The sequence below is a fragment of the Arvicanthis niloticus genome, chromosome 2 (genome assembly GCF_011762505.2).
Source record: "Arvicanthis niloticus isolate mArvNil1 chromosome 2, mArvNil1.pat.X, whole genome shotgun sequence".
NCBI lineage: Eukaryota > Metazoa > Chordata > Mammalia > Rodentia > Muridae > Arvicanthis > Arvicanthis niloticus.
In genome coordinates, this window is record NC_047659.1 from 62,831,747 (window position 1) to 62,852,391 (window position 20,645).

A 20,645-nucleotide genomic window follows, 5' to 3' on the forward strand; every position below is an offset into this window, starting at 1 on the left:
GAATTATGTACAGAACAAATTAGAAAATTCTAAATGAGAAAATACAAAAGCCTTGGTAAAGGGAAGTATACAAAAATAAACAAAAAATTGTAAAAACTGAGCTCAGAAAGAATATTGCAGCAACATTATATACTATATGAGAAAATCCCTAAGTACAGCAGCAATGTCTTGCTAGTGCAGAAAATAAACACTTAACATTTTACAAAGGATTTTGCAAAGGTAAGAGTCCATTATGTCCTTGTTGGACAAATGGAGATATTTGCAGATTCTTTCATTTTTCTAAAATTGTTTCTCATAATATATGACATTAAGTGACATCAAAATAATCTATAATTAGAAGCACAGTTAGTATGATGATGTAAAAGACAAATGAAAGTTGAAGTTATAATTTAGTGATATTGTTGAGTGTACTTAAAAGTCCTAAGTAAAAATGAATGAACATAAACATATAAAATCAAAATATATTTGAATATCGTTTGGTGTGTTTATTTAGCATTTAATGGCATCATGTTTAATACACTTATTGTCTTTTCTTTTATACCTCAGAGATCTGCGTCATGTTTGCCATGGCTACAATTGCTATACAGCTCTTTTAGACCCTTTTGGTGTACAGATTTTATGATTATATAGCTGTGATGTAAAAGTTGTACAGCTGTGTTGATGCATAGCAACAAAAACCAACAACTATCTACATTGCTACAATGTGCCTTTAATTTCAATATTTCCATTTCTACTTCAGCTACACTTTCCTAGTTATACTGAGAATTCTATGATAATTCATCTCTTATATACTTATTACTGCATTAATATAATTGTAAGAATAATATTCTATATGATTAGGTTGATATATTATTTTCAACTTTCCTTCCATAATTACTTATAATACTATAATCTAGTAAACATAAATATTTATTTCTAGATTAAAGACATGAAGAGATAATATTAACAATTTTTGTCATGATTGTGCCAGAACATTGATAGAAGCATCTTAAAGAAGAAAAAGATTATTTTGGCTCATGTATTCATGGATCTTTCAATTCAATATTGCAGAGAAGGCATGGCAATTGAAGTGTCTCTATCCTTGATGTCTACACTTGAGCCTCAGTTTCCACATGGTATCAGACAGAGCCAGAAATCTTGAGGATGGAACCAAAAATAGATATAAACTCAAAGTTCATAACCTAATAAATTCCAACAACAAACCAGTTTCCAAAGTCATTCACTGAAGGCTGAAAGCTGACCATTTGAAACATGGGCTTAGGGGAGACTCATTGAACTTGCAATGTAAATTGCAAATTTAAATGATTGCTTTGGAGAAGAAATGGCTCATTAATTATGAACACTCATTGATCATACAAAAGGCCTAGGTTTGATTCCCAGCAGTCACATCATGGTTTTCAGCCACACTTAACTCAAACTCAGAACATAATATTCTATACTCACAGTAAACTTACATTTGAAAATGATTATAATGTTTATTTTTCAAGATGAAGCAATGTTCTCCAAAGATCAAAGTGTCAATTTTTTAAACTAAAAATATAAGGTTAATAAAGCCACAAAGCATATTCTTCCTAACCTCAGAGGGACTACACCAGCGGGTGAGTACTCCCTACTTGTTTTAACATTATTACAGGATCTGAGTGATCACACACACACACACACACACACACACACACACACACACACTGATAGCATGATCTCGAGAGTAAATGCTAAATTTTCTAGTGTACATATATACATGCAGAATTCTTTCTCTCATTCTCTCTGTGTTTTGTGTGTATATGTGTGTGTATTCGTCTGTTATGATAGAAAAATAGATGTTACCAAATAGATAAATAGATTATAGATATATAGATGATAGATCAATAGATAGATGATAGATGATGGAGACATAGATAGATAGATAGATAGATAGATAGATAGATAGATAGATACATAGATACATACATAGATACATAGATGCATAGATAGATAGATAGATAGATAGATAGATAGATAGATGCATAGATAGATAGATAGATAGATACATAGATACATAGATACATAGATAGATACGTAGATAGATAGATAGATACGTAGATAGATACATAGATAGATACATACATAAGTACGTACATACATACATAGATACATAGATGATAGATAAATACATAGAGATATAGATAGATAGATAGATAGATAGATAGATAGATATATAGATACATAGATAGATACATAGATAGATACATAGACAAAAGATATTCATACATATATTCTAGCCATAGTAAGAATCACAATAACAATTTTAAAAATGTTTAAAGATGTTTTCTAGTTAGTTGTTGAGAATAAAAAGTATGAAAAGGAAGAACATGATCACATATGCATATATCCCCATACACAAATGCATAAACCATATTCAAACTACACTTTGAAACAAAATTTATATAAACTTGTAAATCTAGTATATTACTTTAATTGAAGAAGACCTGAATGAAAACATCTTGAAGAAAAATGATCACAATCAGAAATAAGAAAATCAAGAATAAAATAAACTGAGAGAAATACAAATATTGCACCAAATATAAGTTGTAAGACCTAAACATGGACCAAATTGGGATCAATATTTAAATAATGTGACTGAGAAAAACACTTGCATCTTCCTGCTACATCTTCTTTTTCAAAAGACTGATTTGATGTGTTACTTCAGGATACATTTGTTTTGCCCATTGTCTAGAAGAAGCAAATCTCCCCTTCCTTAAATAGTGCTATTTTAAAAGTAAGTGAAAATCAATATCTTCTTTATAAAAATCAATAAAAACTTTGATCATTTATATATCATCTAAGATTTTCTTGCTCCACAACTTCCTCATGGCATTTTTCACCTCTGCATTCCTCAGTGTATAAATCAGAGGGTTTAGAAAAGGTGTACAAATTGTATAAAACACCGATATCATCTTGTCCATAGGGAAGGTGGTGGCAGGGCGTGTGTATATAAAGATGCAGGGCACAAAAAACAAAATGACTACTATGATGTGAGAGACACAAGTGAACAGAGCTTTTCTCCTCCCCTCAGCACTGTGGTTCCTCAAAGAATAGAGAATGATGATATAGGAGACCATGAGCATGAGGAAGCTAACTGTACAAAGGGTTCCACTGTTGGACACCAGGAGAAGGTTTATCACATATGTGTCTGAACAGGCAAGTTTCAACAGTGGCTGCAAGTCACAGAAATAGTGATCAATCTCATTGGGACCACAGAAAGGTAAACTCAAGGCCAGAAATATCTGAACTAATGAATGTATGCAAGATCCCACACAGACTACTGCCACCAGCATTCCACAGACTCGGCGGTTCATGATGGTCATATAGTGCAGAGGCTTACAGATGGCCACATAGCGGTCAACAGCCATGAGGATGAGGATAAAGATCTCCAGAGAACCAAATAAATGAAATGTGAAGACTTGAATTATGCACTCATTGAAAGAGATAGAGGCCTCCTTCAGCAAGGAGTCCACAATTGTTCTCGGGGCTACAGTTGTAGAGAAGCAGGTGTCAGACAAGGATAAGTAGAACAGGAAGAAGTACATGGGACTCCCAAGGGCCTGGCTTGTCTTGATGGTAACAATGATAAGCAAATTACCTAGCAATGTTCCCATATAAAAGAACAGGAAAATGGCTAACACTATGTTTTTCCTCCTAGGGTCTTGTGTCAAGCCAAGAAGAATGAACTCTGTCACATTGATATTGAGGTGCATGGTTCATGAATGAGAAGGAAAACATATGAAATGTGTCATCTGCAAAAGATAAAGGAATTAGTTTTACCACGTGGAGTGATCAATTATTTTAAGCAAAGATATTCCTTTCTCATAAAAATATTCCACTTATTAATTATTAAACTGTAGTTTTCACTCTGTTTGCAATTTCAATATCATTATTGATTTTAAGAAAGCTGATAAAGTTGACAATTTCTCCAAGCACTTTCCACTACAAACTTTCTGACTTTAGTATGCATCTGATTAGTTTTTCACTTCAATTAATGCAAAATAAAATGTATACATTCATTGTTTACCTAATTGTTTCATGATGTAAAAAAACTTGGCAATGACTTATGTCATTTTGAGAAGTTTAATTATGCTTGGTAAGGATGAGGCCCTAACATTATATAGAATTTCTATTTCCCATTTATATTACATATTTTATTACCTAATTTTACAAGTAATACCACTTTCTTTTATAAGTACTATTCTTTGAAAGAAGAACAACAAATACTAGTAACCTAAGAATATCTGGTACCATCTTCAGACATTCTTCATGATATTTTATAAAAAAAAAAAAAACAGAAAAGATCTTTCTTCTAGATATCTACTAAATATCTCATGTCTAGTTTCTTCTAATTCTGATGAGTGTACCTTAAACTATTCATACTCTCTGAGATTACCTTAAAATGAATATATATTCTCTCTCTCTCTCTCTCTCTCTCTCTCTCTCTCTCTCTCTCTCTCTTTGTATAGACATATGTATATATGTGTGTGCGTGTGTTTACCACCATATAGGGACATTACATAAAATAATTATATCAAGTTAATATATTTTGGATATATTTAATATTATATGTATGTATATTTATATATGTTTATATATATATTTCTTTATCTACAAAGACATGTTTGCATACTAAGTATCATTCAGGCATCTAAACTCACACTCTCAGGTCACAGGAATATTTCAAAAGACAACATTTAATATGGAGCTTGAGAAGGCGGTATAAAATTAATTTTTTTATTTAAACTATTATCAGATCTGAAAAATTTTATGGACATATTTAAGTATGAAATTTTACCCTTTTCATAATGTCATTTATTAATGAGGAAATTTTTAAATTATATTTTCAAAGCCAAGACTTTTTACAATTTGCTTATAAAAATATCTCCACTGTATAGGGAAATTACATGAAAATAATTATATCAAGTTAATTGTAATACATTTAAATATATTCTGAATATATTTAATATAATACATATAAATTTATTCTTGATAGGCCCACTTATTCACTGTAATCTTTCAAATCCCTGATATATCTGCAATACATTGTGATAAGAGCTGTGAACTGGTCTAAGGCAGAGTCTGAAAACCAAAACAGATATAAAGTGCATTTTGTGTATATCTTTAACTTTATCATGGTATTCAAATTTGAAAGTTATATTTTTTTCTACCATTGTAAATGCATTTAAATTTATTTGTTTCAGGTGTATGAGCACTTAACCTGAATATGTCTATGTACATTATATGTGTAACTGATTCCTAAGAAGCATGAATGCTTAACTGCAGTTTTTTTTTTTTATACACCATGTATGATCCTAGTTCCTGAGAGGTTCAAAAGAAGGCATTGGCTCCCCCAGTAAACAGGCTTTAAGATGGTTGTGAGCCACAGTGTAGTTGTTGGGAATCTTAGGTTCTCTATAAGAGCAGTAAGTGCTATTAACTGCGGAGGTATCTCTCCAGAACTCTCTTCCACTATTTAAAAAAATTATGAAGATGTCTAATCAAGTAATTTAGCTTTGGGTGTCAATAAAATACCATAAAATTAGTTGCAATAGATTACCACTGTCAAAAGAACACAGAAGAAAGCACAGTATTGATAACTGAGTTTCAATGTTATAATTAATGCTTTCTTTATTTAAAATATTCCATAAATTAACAATTTCCCTGAGAACATGGTAATCTTTCAAAGGCAAATAATGTAAAAAATATTTTCATCAAATATAAGCTAATATTATGCATTTCATTAAACATATAAGTCAGTAATTTTATAATCGGTCTATATACTGTGAATGTTTACAATGATTACATTTTCTATATTCATTCATATAAAGCATGGAACTTATTTAAAATAAATTTAAAATAATAAATTTATATTTTCTTATATTGAAAATAATTGTATCTTTGTCACATATTTAATGACTGGTTTAATCAATGTTCTCTTCGTGGCTTTATTGTTTTTACTTTCATACTGCATTTATCTTAAAGTTTCAGTCAAGAAACTTCCTATACATAGAGAACTGAAAATCTATTCATCCCCATTATTTACCTCTCTCAAACATAAGTTCAATGTCTTTTGCAATATAAAAAGTTCTCAATCTTTTCTACTGAAACATTCTGTATTGCATTTTGAATGCAATAATACTTATATAATATTGTTAAATGTCATTAATATTATAAAGGTATTTTCCCATAATTTATTTGTTATGGATTTTTATTTCTCATGGTCAGTAGATGGCAACTACATTCATAGTTTAAAAAAAGAAAAAAAAATCCAAACTGAAGTAGAAATAAAACTGATATTCATCAAAATATCTTAATGAGTTTCCTGAATTATTCAGAATGGAAGACCCTTTGCTTTGCACAGCATTAAATAACATGAGATGTTGTGAGCCATGAGATTCCATGTGAATGACTATCTTGACATTACAAACTGAGATATGACTGCTTGAGTAACAAAAAGGGAATATTAAATATACTATATCTTTTGTCATCTCTTTGAGTTTTTTGTATGTTTGGTTTTCATTTTTTATTGTTGTTGCTTTGTGTTTTTTAATGTCTTATTATTCTTTTTTTATTTTCACTTTATATGTCTAAGAACCATCATTGTCCCCATACCTCTCCATGAGTACTAATAAATACAATCCACTAGGTTTTCATGCGGTATTAAGATGTATATTAAGGTCCTTAAGACAAATACCACTAGAATACAGTGTATCTTCTACAAACAACTGTACTTACCTCAACTGTTCAACCAGGATAGAGCAACTTTAAAGTTGTTTCTTTCAGAGACTCCCACACTAAACTTTACTTCTATTCATAGCTTACAATATTCTTGGAATACTAACTAGCTGCCCCAATTTCTCTAGCCTGTACACCTTTAAATTAAAATGTATATTATATATTCTCCTAAAGCCTCTCAAGCTAAGTTAATTTTTTGATTCATGCTGACTCAACCAAAGGATCACTGTGAAATAGCCTGGGCAGAAAAATAGAAATTGACACTGTTCAGTATATATAAAATCTACTATATTTATCTAGTCTTCTCAATTGTGAAAAAAATACTATTTAATTATTCGTTCTGACTCTTACAAGACAGAAAGTAGATACATTGTGAAGGGAATATGGTAGATAAGATGGTACCTAAAGTTTGTGAAGAAGTAACTACTTAAGAAGATATCAGCACTTCTACCCCCATGAATGTTAGTTTTCCTTCAACTTCATTACATACATTTGAAGAATAATTAGCATGATGGCTGGCCTGAACATTATCTGGGAAGTAGTTTGCCAAGATTTTAAAGTAAATTTCAAGTTCATGTCAATTGTAAGTAAAAGCTTTGTAACATCCTTTTAGAAACATTTTAAAAATGGATCAACCTATACTATAATATACACTAGTCTGCTCAAATATTCATCTTGCTCATCAAAAAGCTGACATATCCCAGAAGTTTTGTCAAGATTATTATTCCCTATTACATTTTTTTTTCTTAATTTTAGGAAGACATAATAAATTTTAAGTTTTGGGTGCTCAGCCTGATCTCATTTAGCAACTTAACATAACATTTGGGGAATGTATCCATAGTTTAATACCTCTTAAAATAATTATAAACCATAATATAGCAAATGCACCATTTCCTAAAATAAAATAATGGCCTTTTACATACCCATTACTTATAAAGAATTTACTCATTTTAGAGAATATCTTTTTTCCAATGATACTATTTCATATTTATAATAACAGTAAACCTTTAAAAGTATACTGTGCGATTAAATTTAATACCTCTTTTCAAGTACGAGTAATGTATTCTAATAATATATTCACATACTGTATAAGGACTTATCAAAATATACATATTTACCAAATCTGTAATAATGTATCTCTGAACTCACAAATGCGGAAATAATATTTCTCACCTGTTAAAGGACTGGTTATGTTAGTCTCATGTGCACTTACATTTTGACAACAGCTTTCCCCTAGGATGCTACAAAAAAAACCCTCTATTTCTGGCCTCTATAGGGAATATGTTAAAACATAGTGGTACAAGGCATCATTATTGCTTAGATTTTCCTTTTTCAGCTAATCAAAAATATTCCAGATGCAATAATGTACCTAATTTGCAGTATCTGTTTAAACTTAGTCAACATTAAATGAGTTCAGTATCTCGACAAAAGTTAGGATACAAAGATGTTGTTATTTTTATGAAAGCTGCTAGAGAAGAACACCAGAAATGTATGACTAGGTACTAAAGCTGACAGTGCAGAAAAGGAAAAAAAGATAACATATAATTAGTAAAAAAGAATTTAGACATTAATCCCTGCTTCCATGAATTGCCCTAAATAAGCCTTCCTATGTTGAGGAAGGGAGAATTGGAAGGAGGAAGATATCATACCCCACATAGGGAACTTTTAAGATATTTGTAAATATTACTAGGGATGGAAGTGCTGAATGATCAAAGAGAAGGCTGCCCTGAAGTCCATAGAAGATAAACTTAATATCCCCAAATTGTTAATTTTTCTTAGGATTAGTATGAATACAGAGCTCTGAATGTCACATTAAAAAACAAATCATTTTTGTTTGCTTTAATAACTCATGTCACTGGAAATAGACAGTTTCTTCTTTTTTATAGTTTACACAGTTTTACAGAAAAAAAAAGGAATTTAAAAATGACTAAGAGATATGAGGTGAACCGAGCCATAACTTTGGAGGAAGAAAAAAAACCAATAGAGTAAACACACTAGAGATATCTCTAACTTCTTGTAGGAGGAATGGGTAGAGAAAATTAGGCTTAGTAAATTATAAATCAAAAGAATACAGACTCAATAATGAATTTTTTTAAAGAGCTGAAGATGCAATGGTTGTCTTCATAGAGAATGACCAAATGTCAGGGCAAACAGCTTGATATTTGGATTGTTGTCTGGAAAAAGGAACTAGAAAGAGAAGAAAAAGAAAAGATTTCTGAGTTGGAAGGCAGAAGGAGGCCAACTTTACAGTGAGAGTGTCTAAGCAACTATATTAGTCAGAGGAGTCTGGAGTGTCTAAATGCCTATCTCATCCAGAAGACAGTCAGTCCTCCCATATTAATATGTTTTCATGTGCATCATGTTTCATTTCTGCTTCTGAAACCATACTGTTCTGCAGAGATTGTAAAATAGATTTTTTCACCTTTTCATAGGAGGTCTTTAGATTCACCTGTCCACTGAAGTTCCCTGGAGTCTTAGTCAAAGATTAATATAAATCTATTGATCAATTTGTAAAGCAGATTGTTGCTGATTAACCATGTTATTTCAAAATTTGAGTAGTGATTATTTGTTACTTTCTTTAAAATTAAACTGTTAGTAAGAACACACAGAATAATCTTCAATAGTGCAGTAGATGTCCAGCCTCACTAACTTTTAAATCCACTAATTACTAACTGGATACCTGTTAAAATTTCAGTTAAAAGACATTAAAACTTGCTAGCTAGCAATTTCAATAGAAAGACATATTTAAAAAATACTATTTTCTTAAAATAACATCCTGAAAATTTCACTTTTTTTTTTAGATTGCAGGATGTGATGAGAGCTGCACCAAAGCTGTGTAAATAGATAGCTTGTTCAGAGCCCTGAGCATTCTTTTTCTCTTTTCTAACTATCTTTAGGCAACGGCCTGGAAGCTTCTAGCCATTGTTCAATCAAATCCTCCCACCTTATTGATTCAATCAGACTTTTCTCCACTTCTCACTGAGTTGCTATGCTTGGACTCATACTAACTTTGACAATATATTCCAATATTCTAGCTTCCTTTCATTTTCTGGCTTGTTCTGTTGTCACCTGTGTCTAGCTCGTTCTCTCTGTCACCTGTCTGTGTCACATGGTCCTGTACCCATTTTTCCTACACAGATCTTAAGTAACCCATGCTTCATGTGCTGTTCACATGAAAGTAGAGCATGTCTCATCTCTGATTCAATTTTTCTCTAATTCATCACTTTGTTCAGCCCTTAATTAGATATCACTTTCAAACTTGGCTGCATTCTTCTATAAACTAAACTTCATTTCATTGTTAGGGATCAAAGATATGTATTCAGTCATGTCTGTAATCTGGCAAGATCATTGTACACGTCAGAGCATGCCAGCTTACCAGCAAGTTCAGATAGGCCCACAAAGTCTTCAGAATGTTCTTTTGCCAGAATAACTATGCTGCTGGATTAAAATTTATCTTTAACCTCTTTGATTTTTAAAGCCTTCATGTACTAATTTCTAATTATCACATTTTATATACTTTTATAATTTCAGCCATTTTGCTAGTCGTTTTGCATTATGCAAATGACATTTCATATAAGAGAGACCAAAACTATAAAATTATGCTACATTCTATCGAGGAACAATTAGTCTATAGCTATGTGTAGGTGATAACCAGATCACTAATTATTAAGACAAAAGTTACTGTAATGACTTAGTGTGTGCTTGGCTTGCATCTATGACAATGAAATAAGCATCATATATGGTGATATTCAGTTCTTGGTAATAGTAATAAGCTTGTTTATCATTGAGATAGAGATGGAAGTTTTCCATGCTTGTGTGTGCTGGTTGGCTACTTTCTGAAAAAACTTAGGTATAAATTATGAGAGAAATGTTCATGAAGCAGATGGTGTTTTATGTTCATAGCTCATTGAACTTGCTCTAACAATATTTACTAAACAGTAAAGAAGGATGCTATGTTAATTCCAAAGGTATGTAGCAAAAGACTATCAACTCCAATCATCATAAACAAATTACTTAAAGCAAACATTTTTATTCTTGTACATGTATAGTAACCCTGTAAATTTAGGATTCAAAAATTGGCATTGGATGTAAGGAAGACAGTGTTTTGTAGCTCAGGGTTAGAAGTTTTATCCAAATGGAGAATTTGGCAGGCAAATTGATGGGCTTAGAAATGCAGAAACTTACAAGTTGGACATAACAACCACTTGTAAAACAAAGACATGGTTTTAAGGTTGTCATTAAAATGTAGTCATAACAACAAGTAATCATAACAAGCGTTCATCAAAATAACCTTTGGAACCAAGCCATGGTTGCATTTCTTAAACAGGAAGTAAAAATAAAATCTGTAGTTAAGGTACAGGTAAGGCTGAACCCAATCCTCAAGAATCAGATTCAATCATAAACAGGAATAAATCTATAGTTTTTCTTGCTTGTAAGATGTTTTTTAACCCTAAGAAGGAAGGAGTCAGGCTGGTTTATCAGATTATGCTAAGCATGAGAATAAGCTCACTCTATTGCTCATATACTCTCTCTCTCTCTCTCTCTCTCTCTCTCACACACACACACACACACACACACACACTGAGAGAGACAGAAAGACACAGAGAAAATGTATGTGCACTGTGTACTTTCTGTGTATATATGTGTGTGTGTGCCTCTAGCTATCTATATGTATAGATATACTTAATAAAAACACTCTGCTTTACATTCTCAGGAAAACATTGAATTTGGCATGTGGCAGAAGGGACATTTATCAACATTGCTGATCCCCATAATAGGGTGTTATTTTTCAAAGAATGTAGGTGATAATTCTGAGGTAGTAAGAACTGCATGCAAATCATATTTGTAATGTGCTAAAGTATTTACAGTAAACATACTAGAGGTAAAAGCACTCAAAGATAACTGTCGGGACATATGAGCACTGCAGTCAGTGAAGGAAAGTTAGATGCTATATGTAAAATATACTACAACAATCAAAGTTAAAAAAAACTGTTCATGAAAATGGAAAATGAAAGGGATAAGTTGTTAATTTCTGAGATAAAATAGAAAGTTGGGGAAAATTAAGGAGGAAAGGAAGGTAAGAGCTATTCACTTTGGTGTTTGTTGGAAGTCTTTCATAGCTAGGAACTGAAAATTTTGATACAACTAATAAAATTCATGGTGAAGGTTGTCAACATGTGAACAATATGCTTATAAATTTTGTTTATGTTATGATGACATGACTAAGGGTAGGGCATCTATTGTCCTTGAGTTCCCTGAGAGTTTCCTTAGAGCACATAAGAACTATGATGATGAGCTTAATAAGAGTCAAAGCTTATATTCAGGTTTTCTTTTGATTGCCTATAGTGTTAGGGACTAAGCAAAGCAGGCACCTTCAGTGACACAGTTCTGTTAATAATGCATCTTGACGATATTCTTTTATTAATTTCAAGCTAAAACTACATGATGAAAAGTGAGCATATTCAGGGGCATTCCTGTACACACTTGAATATTTTGTAGCTGTGCTCCACATCTCTGATCTAGACAAGGCTACCACCCAATATGTGTACTATGATTTTTCTTTAATCCATGACCTTAGACTGTGCATGCTTAAGTGTATACTTCTTTTTATTATTATTATTTTACTTATTCTTTTTTATTGGATATTTTATTTATTTACATTTCAGATGTCATCCCCTTTACCCATCCTCCACCAGAAACACCCTATCTCATCCCCTCTCCTCCTTTTTGTTTTATACCATTTTAATTACATGTAAGTATTAAGGTCAGCTCTATGTTGAGGAACTAGCAATACAATAGATGCAAATATTCAAGGAACAAGCTAGACAATAAACACAAATGGTCAGAAAAACAAGCAAGTGTATATTTCTTAATGACCATACTTAGGATTAGAATTATTCTGTTTGCAGGATGTAGTTGGTATTTGTTTTGTGATAGATATTTGTGTCTAATGACTGCATGTGTTTTTACATATCAACCAATAAAATGCAACATTCACCTATTGGTATAATAAAATTATAACTTTTATGGTTGAAGTATATTATATTCTAATTAGAGTTTAGGTCTACTTTACAGCAGAGAAACTGAGCTTGCTACTGTGTACCAGAACAACAATATGTGAATAACAAACTTGTGTGGATCTGTCATTAAGTCTTGGCTAAGAATCAACGTCTCTTATTTTGTTAAATACATGTGGTGAGTATGTCAAATATCTTTTAAACATCTCTGTTTATGTCAATTGACAACTGTTGCGAATAGCCTTGTTCATGGAGGAATATTTCTTTACATTATAGGTGGCAGTTCAAACAGAGAATCAGACATAATTGAAAGACTGAAATATATGAATATTTATATATGAATATTTCTATAGCATGGAAGCTAAGATTTATGAAAGGTTCATAAACTTATAAACTGTTCCAGGGCTCAAGGAACACCTTGAAAGAGGTTTAAAAAAATTTAAGAGCAAGGGGAAAGCACAGAATACTGGATAACAACATGTGGGTCAGAATATAAATATTGACTATCATAGATATATCTTGATATGGAAAAAAGTAAATTATTGACAAAAATGAGAAAAAAATCTGCCAAGAATTATAAGAGCTATATCATAAAGAAATAAATCAACACTGAAAATTAATTTATTACAAATTAAATTTTATTAAGAATACATAAATGTAAAAAATTAATCCCAGTTCAATATTATTTTCAAATCTAATATTATAGCATTATATTTCCCCTCAAATTGCATATCTTAGAAAAAAACAAATCATAGCATGATTTTTTTTATATTTTTTTCCTGAAAAAGTCATTTTAGTGTAGAAATTTCTTGTGAATAATTTTCTCAATCATCAAATATTGCAAGTAGAAAAACATTCATCATACTAATGTACACACAAGCAAGTACATGTCTACAGACTAGTGTTTACCATGTAACATCCAACTGTTCCAAGTAAAGATGCTATGCTGTATCAAAAAATATATGCATAAATAATGACAGAACTCTTTTTATTTTAGAAGGGGCAAATATTTTTCATTAATACTCTGAACTTTTAAACAGGTGCATGCTTGAAGGAATGATTTAGATGATTTATAAAGTGTGTTGGCTTTAATATTCTCTCCCTTTTCTATTCCTACATGATTCTAAGAGAAGAATACCTCAGAGGGAATTATGTACAGAATAAATTAGAAAATCCTAACTGAGAAAGTACAAAAGCCTTGGTAAAGGGAAATATATAAAATTAAACAAAGAATTGTAAAAAAAAAAATCTAAGATTAGAAAGAATATTGAAGCAACATTATATAATATATGAGAAAATCCCTAAGTAAGCAGCAATGTCTTGCTATTGCAGAAAATAAGCAAGTAAGATTTTAAGAAGAATTTGCCAAGGTGAGAGTCCATTCTGTCATTGATGGGAAAATGGAGATATTTGATGATTCTTTCATTTTTCTAATTTTTTTCTCATAATATATGACTTTAGGTGACATCAGAATAATCTACAATTAGAAACACAGTAAGTATGATGATGTAAAAGACAAATAAAAGTTGAAGTTATAATTTCGTGATATTGTTGAGTATACTTAAAAGTTCTAAGTAAAAATAAACAAACATAAATATATAAACTCAAAATGTATTTGAGTATCATTTGGTGTGTTAATTTAGCATTTAATTTTTCTTAATTTGGTTTTGGTTAGATTTGAGTTTTTTCATTATTTACTTATTGTTTTAAATACATCTTGACTTCAGTTTTTCACTCATTTCACGACCCTTCTCTTCTACTTCTCTTCAGAAAACAAAGCAGCCCTCCCATGGATATCCACAAAACATGGCATAACAAGATACAATAAGACTAGCTACAAATCCTCATATCAAGGCTGGATGAGGCATCAAGAAGGAGAAAAGGTATCCAAAGAGCTGATGAAACTGTCAGAGATACCCCAAAACACACTGTTAGGAGCCCCAATAAAACACAATTCTAACAGCCATGATATATGTGCAGAGGACCTAGCACAAATACCTGTATTCTTATTTTTATAGTCATTTCTAAAAAAATAACAAGGTATAAAAGGTATAAAAAAATAACAAGGTATAAAAGGTAAAAAAAGTTTGCATTTAATTAATGTGATATATGTATGTTATGTTGGGGGCCGACTTTTAGCAGAAAGCGGCTATCAGCTTTGCAGCCATCTTGAGCCATATACCCTGACATGAGACATGGATTACAATAAGTATATGTTATACTCATAATCTTGCTCAATTTTACTGTGAAAATCTAATATTTTACAATGAATTGCTATCAAATGAAGGATTTTTTTTTTGAAAATAGTAAAAACCTTCAGGATTAGCAGCATTGGAAATTGCGAGAATTCATGTTTTCTGTTGTTTTTTGTTTGGTTGTTTGTTTCATTATTTGATTGGTTGGTTGTTTGGTTTTGGCTTCTTGATGTGTCAACAGAATCATCCTTGAGAAGGCAAAACTAAGGGTGGAAGTATATATGAGGGGTGGACTTTCAACCACAGTAACAAAAGCAAGCTAGGCAAGGGAGATTAAGAAAAAATGAACTGGATTTGGGAGAGACTTTCTGTACATTCACATAAGAATCATAAGAAAAAAGACAGGAGAGAGAAAAGCACATATCATGAAAATTTATCAAGAAACATTCCGTCTTAAGACATTTTTGCTTAATGATCTTCCAGCTGTGAAATATTATATGACTTTATGTGTACCAAAAATATATTCATATGACTATTGCAAACTAATAAAGCATAGACATGATGTAAAAAACAAGTGAAAGTTGAAGTTATAATTTAGTGATATTGTTGAGTATACTTAAAAGTCCTAAGTAAAAATAAACAAGAAGATAGACATAGACAGGAAAATTTACAAAGGGAATATGCCCATGAACTTCCCACATTCAAAAGCCAATAATCATAAACACAATACCTATTCAAACATACTGAGTTCTGGGTGTACAGATTTAAATCTAAATCTTCCCTACAAGTGGTGTGAAAGGAAAGGGAAGAAAATATGGGAGCTTAATTATTTAGTGTATATTATGTAGATGTATGAAAATACCGTTTTATAATCCAGTATCATGCTAACGAATATATGACAAAAGGAAACATTAAAAAAATAAATGTTAAAACCAATGAGTGAGAAAATTGAATTAAATTCCTACAAATAGCCAGGTTTCTTGTAATTTATTTTGAGCCAGAATATTGAAGTGGTTGGAAATTTACTTTATTTTCAGTGTGGTGTGCCTGTGTGTCTGTGTGTCTGGGTTGGGGGAGGGTTAATGGGTGACTGAGTGTGGGTTTGTGTTGGGGTGGCAGGGAAAAAAAAACTATGCTTTCCCCATCCTAACCATGACCTCTACCAAAGCAGGGCAATTCTTGCAGTCTTTACATCTGCCTGATCACCTCTTGATTAACCTGTGCTATGAAGATTAAAAAGATCATTCAGTTGTTCCTTTGCCTCATGACTGCCCCCAAATACTTTGAACCTTCTGTGACCTGTTGAATAGTAGCTGACTTAGGAACATCTGAGCAGAATCACAAGATTGTTTCACTTATTTCAACTCTAAATGTGACAGCCAAGACCACACTTTGTGCATGGCGCTTTTCATCTCATTATTTCTCAGAGTGTAGATGAGGGGATTCAGCATGGGTGCAATCACAGTGTAAAACACAGAAATTTCCTTATCCTTGTTCTTACTTCCTGCAGGTAAAATATAAGTATAAATACAGGGCCCAAAAAACAAAACTACCACCATTATGTGTGAGCTACAGGTTGAGAGTGCTTTACGTTTCCCTGCAGATGACCTTGTCCTCAGAGAATACAAAATGAGTATGTAAGAAACAAGTAGCACAATAAAAATAGCAACAACCACCATCCCTGAGTTGGCAATTGCTAAGATACTAACAACATGAATATCTTTACAGACCAGTTTCAAAAGAGGCTTGATGTCACACAAGTAGTGATTGATGTGGTTGGGACCGCAGAATGGCAGACTGAGCACCATGAGTAGTAAAGCAATGGAGTGCCAGAATCCCAGTACCCAGGCCATGACAATCAACATATCACACCTCTTCCTGCTCATGATAACCATGTAGTGCAGGGGCTTGACAATGGCAACATAGCGGTCCAAGGCCATGGACACCAAGATGAAGATTTCCACACCTGCCAGCAAGTGGGCAGTGAAAAGCTGGGTCATGCACTCATTATAGGAAATGATTTTTCTTGTTGCGGCCAAGTCCCTGATGAGCCTGGGAATCACAGTGGAGGTGTAGCAGAGGTCCATGAGGGAAAGATGGCAGAGAAAGTAATACATTGGTTGTTCGATTAAGTGGCTGCAGGTGATGGTGAGTAGGATGACAGAGTTTCCCATTAAGACAGCCAGGTAGCAAAGCAGGAACAAGAGAAAGAACAGCAGCTCTATCTGTCTATTCTCCCAAAGACCCATAAAAACGAACTCTGTGACATTTTTATGATTTTCCATGAATTCTAGGTGAACCACATGCAGAGCTGAAACTTAGTTCATCTGAAATTAAACAACAAAAAAGATTCAGCTTTGACAGAATTATTTTTACTTTTATAAATATTATATATTGAATGACAATAGTCATATTTGATTTAATTATGGATGAAATAAGCTCTTTAGAAAAGTTGCGTAAATATACTCCTAATTGTTAACTCAATATTATTAATAGTGGCATTCTATACCTAGCAATTTTATTAATATCTAATACATAATAAACTCTCATAGAACAAACAAAGTGGTTTCTGTGCTTATATATCTTTTACATATGAACAAATACAGAAATGGTAGACATAATTGAATTACAGAAACTCCTTAAGATGATGCAAATCTAAGCTCTATGTATTTTGCCCAATTTTATTTTATTAGTTTCTCTGTCATATTTTTCAATACAAGAAAAATTCCACTCATTTTATTTATTATTAAAAATAAAATTGCAGTATATTACAATGTTTCTGCATTGTTAAATATACAAAATTTGGTAATTCGTGGTTCTGTATATGACATATGATTTATCTATATATTCCATATATATGAATATAAAATATATATTATCTATAGATATATATATCTATAGATTATATATATAGATATATATCTAATGTATAGAACTTTATACATTATTTCTAATCATAAACAATTTTTTAAACAGTGAAACAAACTTAATCACATCAGTGAAAAAGCACGAATATGCTGGCAGTACTTTTAATGTTTCTCCTTAGACAAGTCAAAAAAAGCTCAAGACACAATTAGTCTAGGAATAAAAATTTTGAAGTAATTATGCCTGGCATTTAAATAGAAAGTTTAACTTTTATATTTATATTCTTAGAGGTTACTGCTGACATGTTATAGTCACTCCAGTGAGCCAGTCATTCTTCCTGAACTGTCCTGTCTATTTAATCTCATACTGAGAATGTGGTGACCATGGTGATGTTGACATATTGGGACATCAAGTGAATAAGTTAACTGCATCATGTTTTGACAATATTTCAATGTCTTCTTAGAAAAATAATACTTTATTTCTAATAGACTGTAGAATTAAATGGATTTTTCAATAGAGAGAGAAGGCGTAGATACTTTCCAAGGGGCTAAATAATTAAAACCATAGAAAGCACTAATCTTAATAGTTCAAAGTGTAGTATAGATATTGATGTAAGCATGAAACTTTTAACATTAAAATCCTGTTCTATTTTACTTGCATAAATTAAATGCTCTAAGAAAAAATACATATATGTCAACAGAAAGGCTACAAAGTTATTTTATAGAGTCTCTAGAAGTTAAATAAATACATCTTGGTATGTAGAATCATCCACAGATTCTATTCTATACCAAAGCCCCCTTTTGTTTTCTTGTTTCAAGTTGATTTTAATTGAATAAAGAAAAAAGGAAGAGAAAAAAGATGTTAAGGAATGATGGAAGGAAGAAGACAGGAATGACCTAAGGAAAGAAGGAAGAAAAGAAGGGAGGGAGACACTAGGGGAGGCAGGGAGGGAGAGAGATAGGGAGCTTTGAGTATAAAATCCAGGTTGCCAAAGAAGTTATAGCAGTAAGAAAGGTTCAAACAATGGAGTCAGAAGCAAGAAGTCTATGGCCACTTTGCATCCACATTCAGAAAACAGGGAAACAATGCTGGTGTCCCTGTAGTACATTTTTTATATGTAGGCTTTTCTGTCTCTCCCTTCTCCTCCTTCCTTTATCCTGCTACCACCATATCCCAGTACTGCTGTCACCTTCTGCTACATACAAAGTTGATGGCTGTCATGTTATGTGTATGCTATTGTACTTTCTTTCTAGTCCTGTAATAGTAGAATCAGTCTCTCACTTTCCTTCTCTCTTTCTCCTTCTCTCCCCCTTTTCTCTCTATCCCACTGTTCCCCTCTCTGCCCCTCTTTCCTGCTTTTGCTTTTCCCCTTTCTTCCTCTGATACTCTACCTTTGTCTTCCTTTCTTCCCTGTCATCTCTCTCTTTTTATCTCCCATTCTTTGCTCACCCTCTCTGTCCTTTTCTTTCCCCATCTTTCTCTCACACACAGAAACTTTCATAATCAGATTTACAATAAAAATATTTTACCTTATGTAACATTCATTTTATTTAAACCATATTAGCTAGAAGTCTGCACTTTAATTTTTAATAGAAAGTCTTCTAAAATATATTCTTTACAATGCTTTGGTAACTGCATTTTGAAAGGAAAAAAATAAGAAGAAAGAAGAATGAAAGAAAGAAAGAAAGAAAGAAAGAAAGAAAGAAAGAAAGAAAGAAAGAAAGAAGTTATTGAAATATATCCCCCAAGATTTAAATAAAAGGCTTAGACCATAAGAATATGTGGCTAGAGTTAATAATCATCAGGAAGTACTTTCTACAATTTTTCTGCTACTTTAAATAAGCCAATCTTCTTGAGGAAAATTGTGAAACAGCAAAACCTAATCTTAATATCTTGTACAATTAAAAGAATAGAAAGGTTTACATGATTTGTATTTAGAAGGGATAATGCTCTAAACTTAGTATTGAATAGTTTTCATAATTTTTTTGTATTTTATCTCCATCATGATTTGGTGAGCCGTATGTAATTCAATTTTAACCTGTTTTCTAAATAGACATGCAAACAGGACAGGACTGTACATGAGCAAACAAGGTATTGGCATCTCAACAGTGTTTGCATATTTCTGAAGATCATGCTTAAGTAAAAGGGACTTACAACCTTGCCTAATAAGCTAATTTTTCTTATAATTGCCATATAATTTTTTAAAATATCTTATTACTTAACATAACTGTGAGCAAAGATATGTCAGGAATTAGATTTATAAGTAGAAATTTATAAATACCATATTTTGTGCAGAATAAAATCAGTGCCTTGAAGAATTCATTATAATCATAGCTCTCTTTTAAATATATATCAGATAGTCCACAAAAACTGTGTGTGTGTGTGTGTGTGTGTGTGTGTGTGTGTGTGTGTGCATATGTGTTTGTGCATGCTATTCATAGCACTTACTTCTCAGGATCCAAATATTTCTGTAATGTCATGTTTCCTTTAAAGTGACTCTTCTTTGACCTGTAAATGAAATAAAACAGTAGATGTTGAAAGAACCTCTTTCCCATGAAGCTTAACCCAATGTAGCTTTGAAAGATTCCCTGCCTGAGGTACTTTATGCAGAAAGAAAAGGAAACTCAAGGGAAACAGTCTCAGGGGTACTTTTTGCAAGATGTCTAGTCTGTAGCTATAAATGTGAAGGTCAAGACAACACTACTCAGTGGTCACATATTAAGGATTTTTTTTTATTTAGTCATGATAACTATAACATAATATAACGGCATTAGATAGTGACAAGTAATAAATACTGGATTGCTTTTCA

At 31.9% G+C, this 20,645-nt stretch overlaps 2 protein-coding genes across 3 annotated transcripts; both read right to left on the bottom strand.

Moving 5' to 3' along the window:
- Window positions 1-475: 475 nt before the first annotated feature.
- Window positions 476-7,920, bottom strand: LOC117704074 (olfactory receptor 4C16-like). Of its 2 annotated transcripts, none has more exons than XM_076929063.1 (2): window positions 7,878-7,920; window positions 476-3,773 (listed from the first exon to the last, which is right to left on the bottom strand). In XM_076929063.1, exon 2 carries the CDS (start codon window positions 3,732-3,734, stop codon window positions 2,808-2,810), a length of 927 nt encoding a protein of 308 aa, XP_076785178.1. In that variant the 5' UTR covers window positions 3,735-3,773; window positions 7,878-7,920; the 3' UTR covers window positions 476-2,807. The 2 variants fall into 2 exon arrangements, with proteins under 2 accessions (XP_076785178.1, XP_076785177.1); XM_076929062.1 differs by lacking the exon at window positions 7,878-7,920 and adding an exon at window positions 6,760-7,723.
- Window positions 7,921-13,747: 5,827 nt separating this feature from the next.
- On the bottom strand, window positions 13,748-20,404 carry LOC117704594 (olfactory receptor 4P4-like). The gene is made up of 2 exons (XM_076929064.1): window positions 20,285-20,404; window positions 13,748-17,298 (listed from the first exon to the last, which is right to left on the bottom strand). The coding sequence occupies exon 2, from the start codon at window positions 17,254-17,256 to the stop codon at window positions 16,327-16,329; it is 930 nt and encodes a 309-aa protein (XP_076785179.1). The 5' UTR covers window positions 17,257-17,298; window positions 20,285-20,404; the 3' UTR covers window positions 13,748-16,326.
- Window positions 20,405-20,645: the final 241 nt, after the last annotated feature.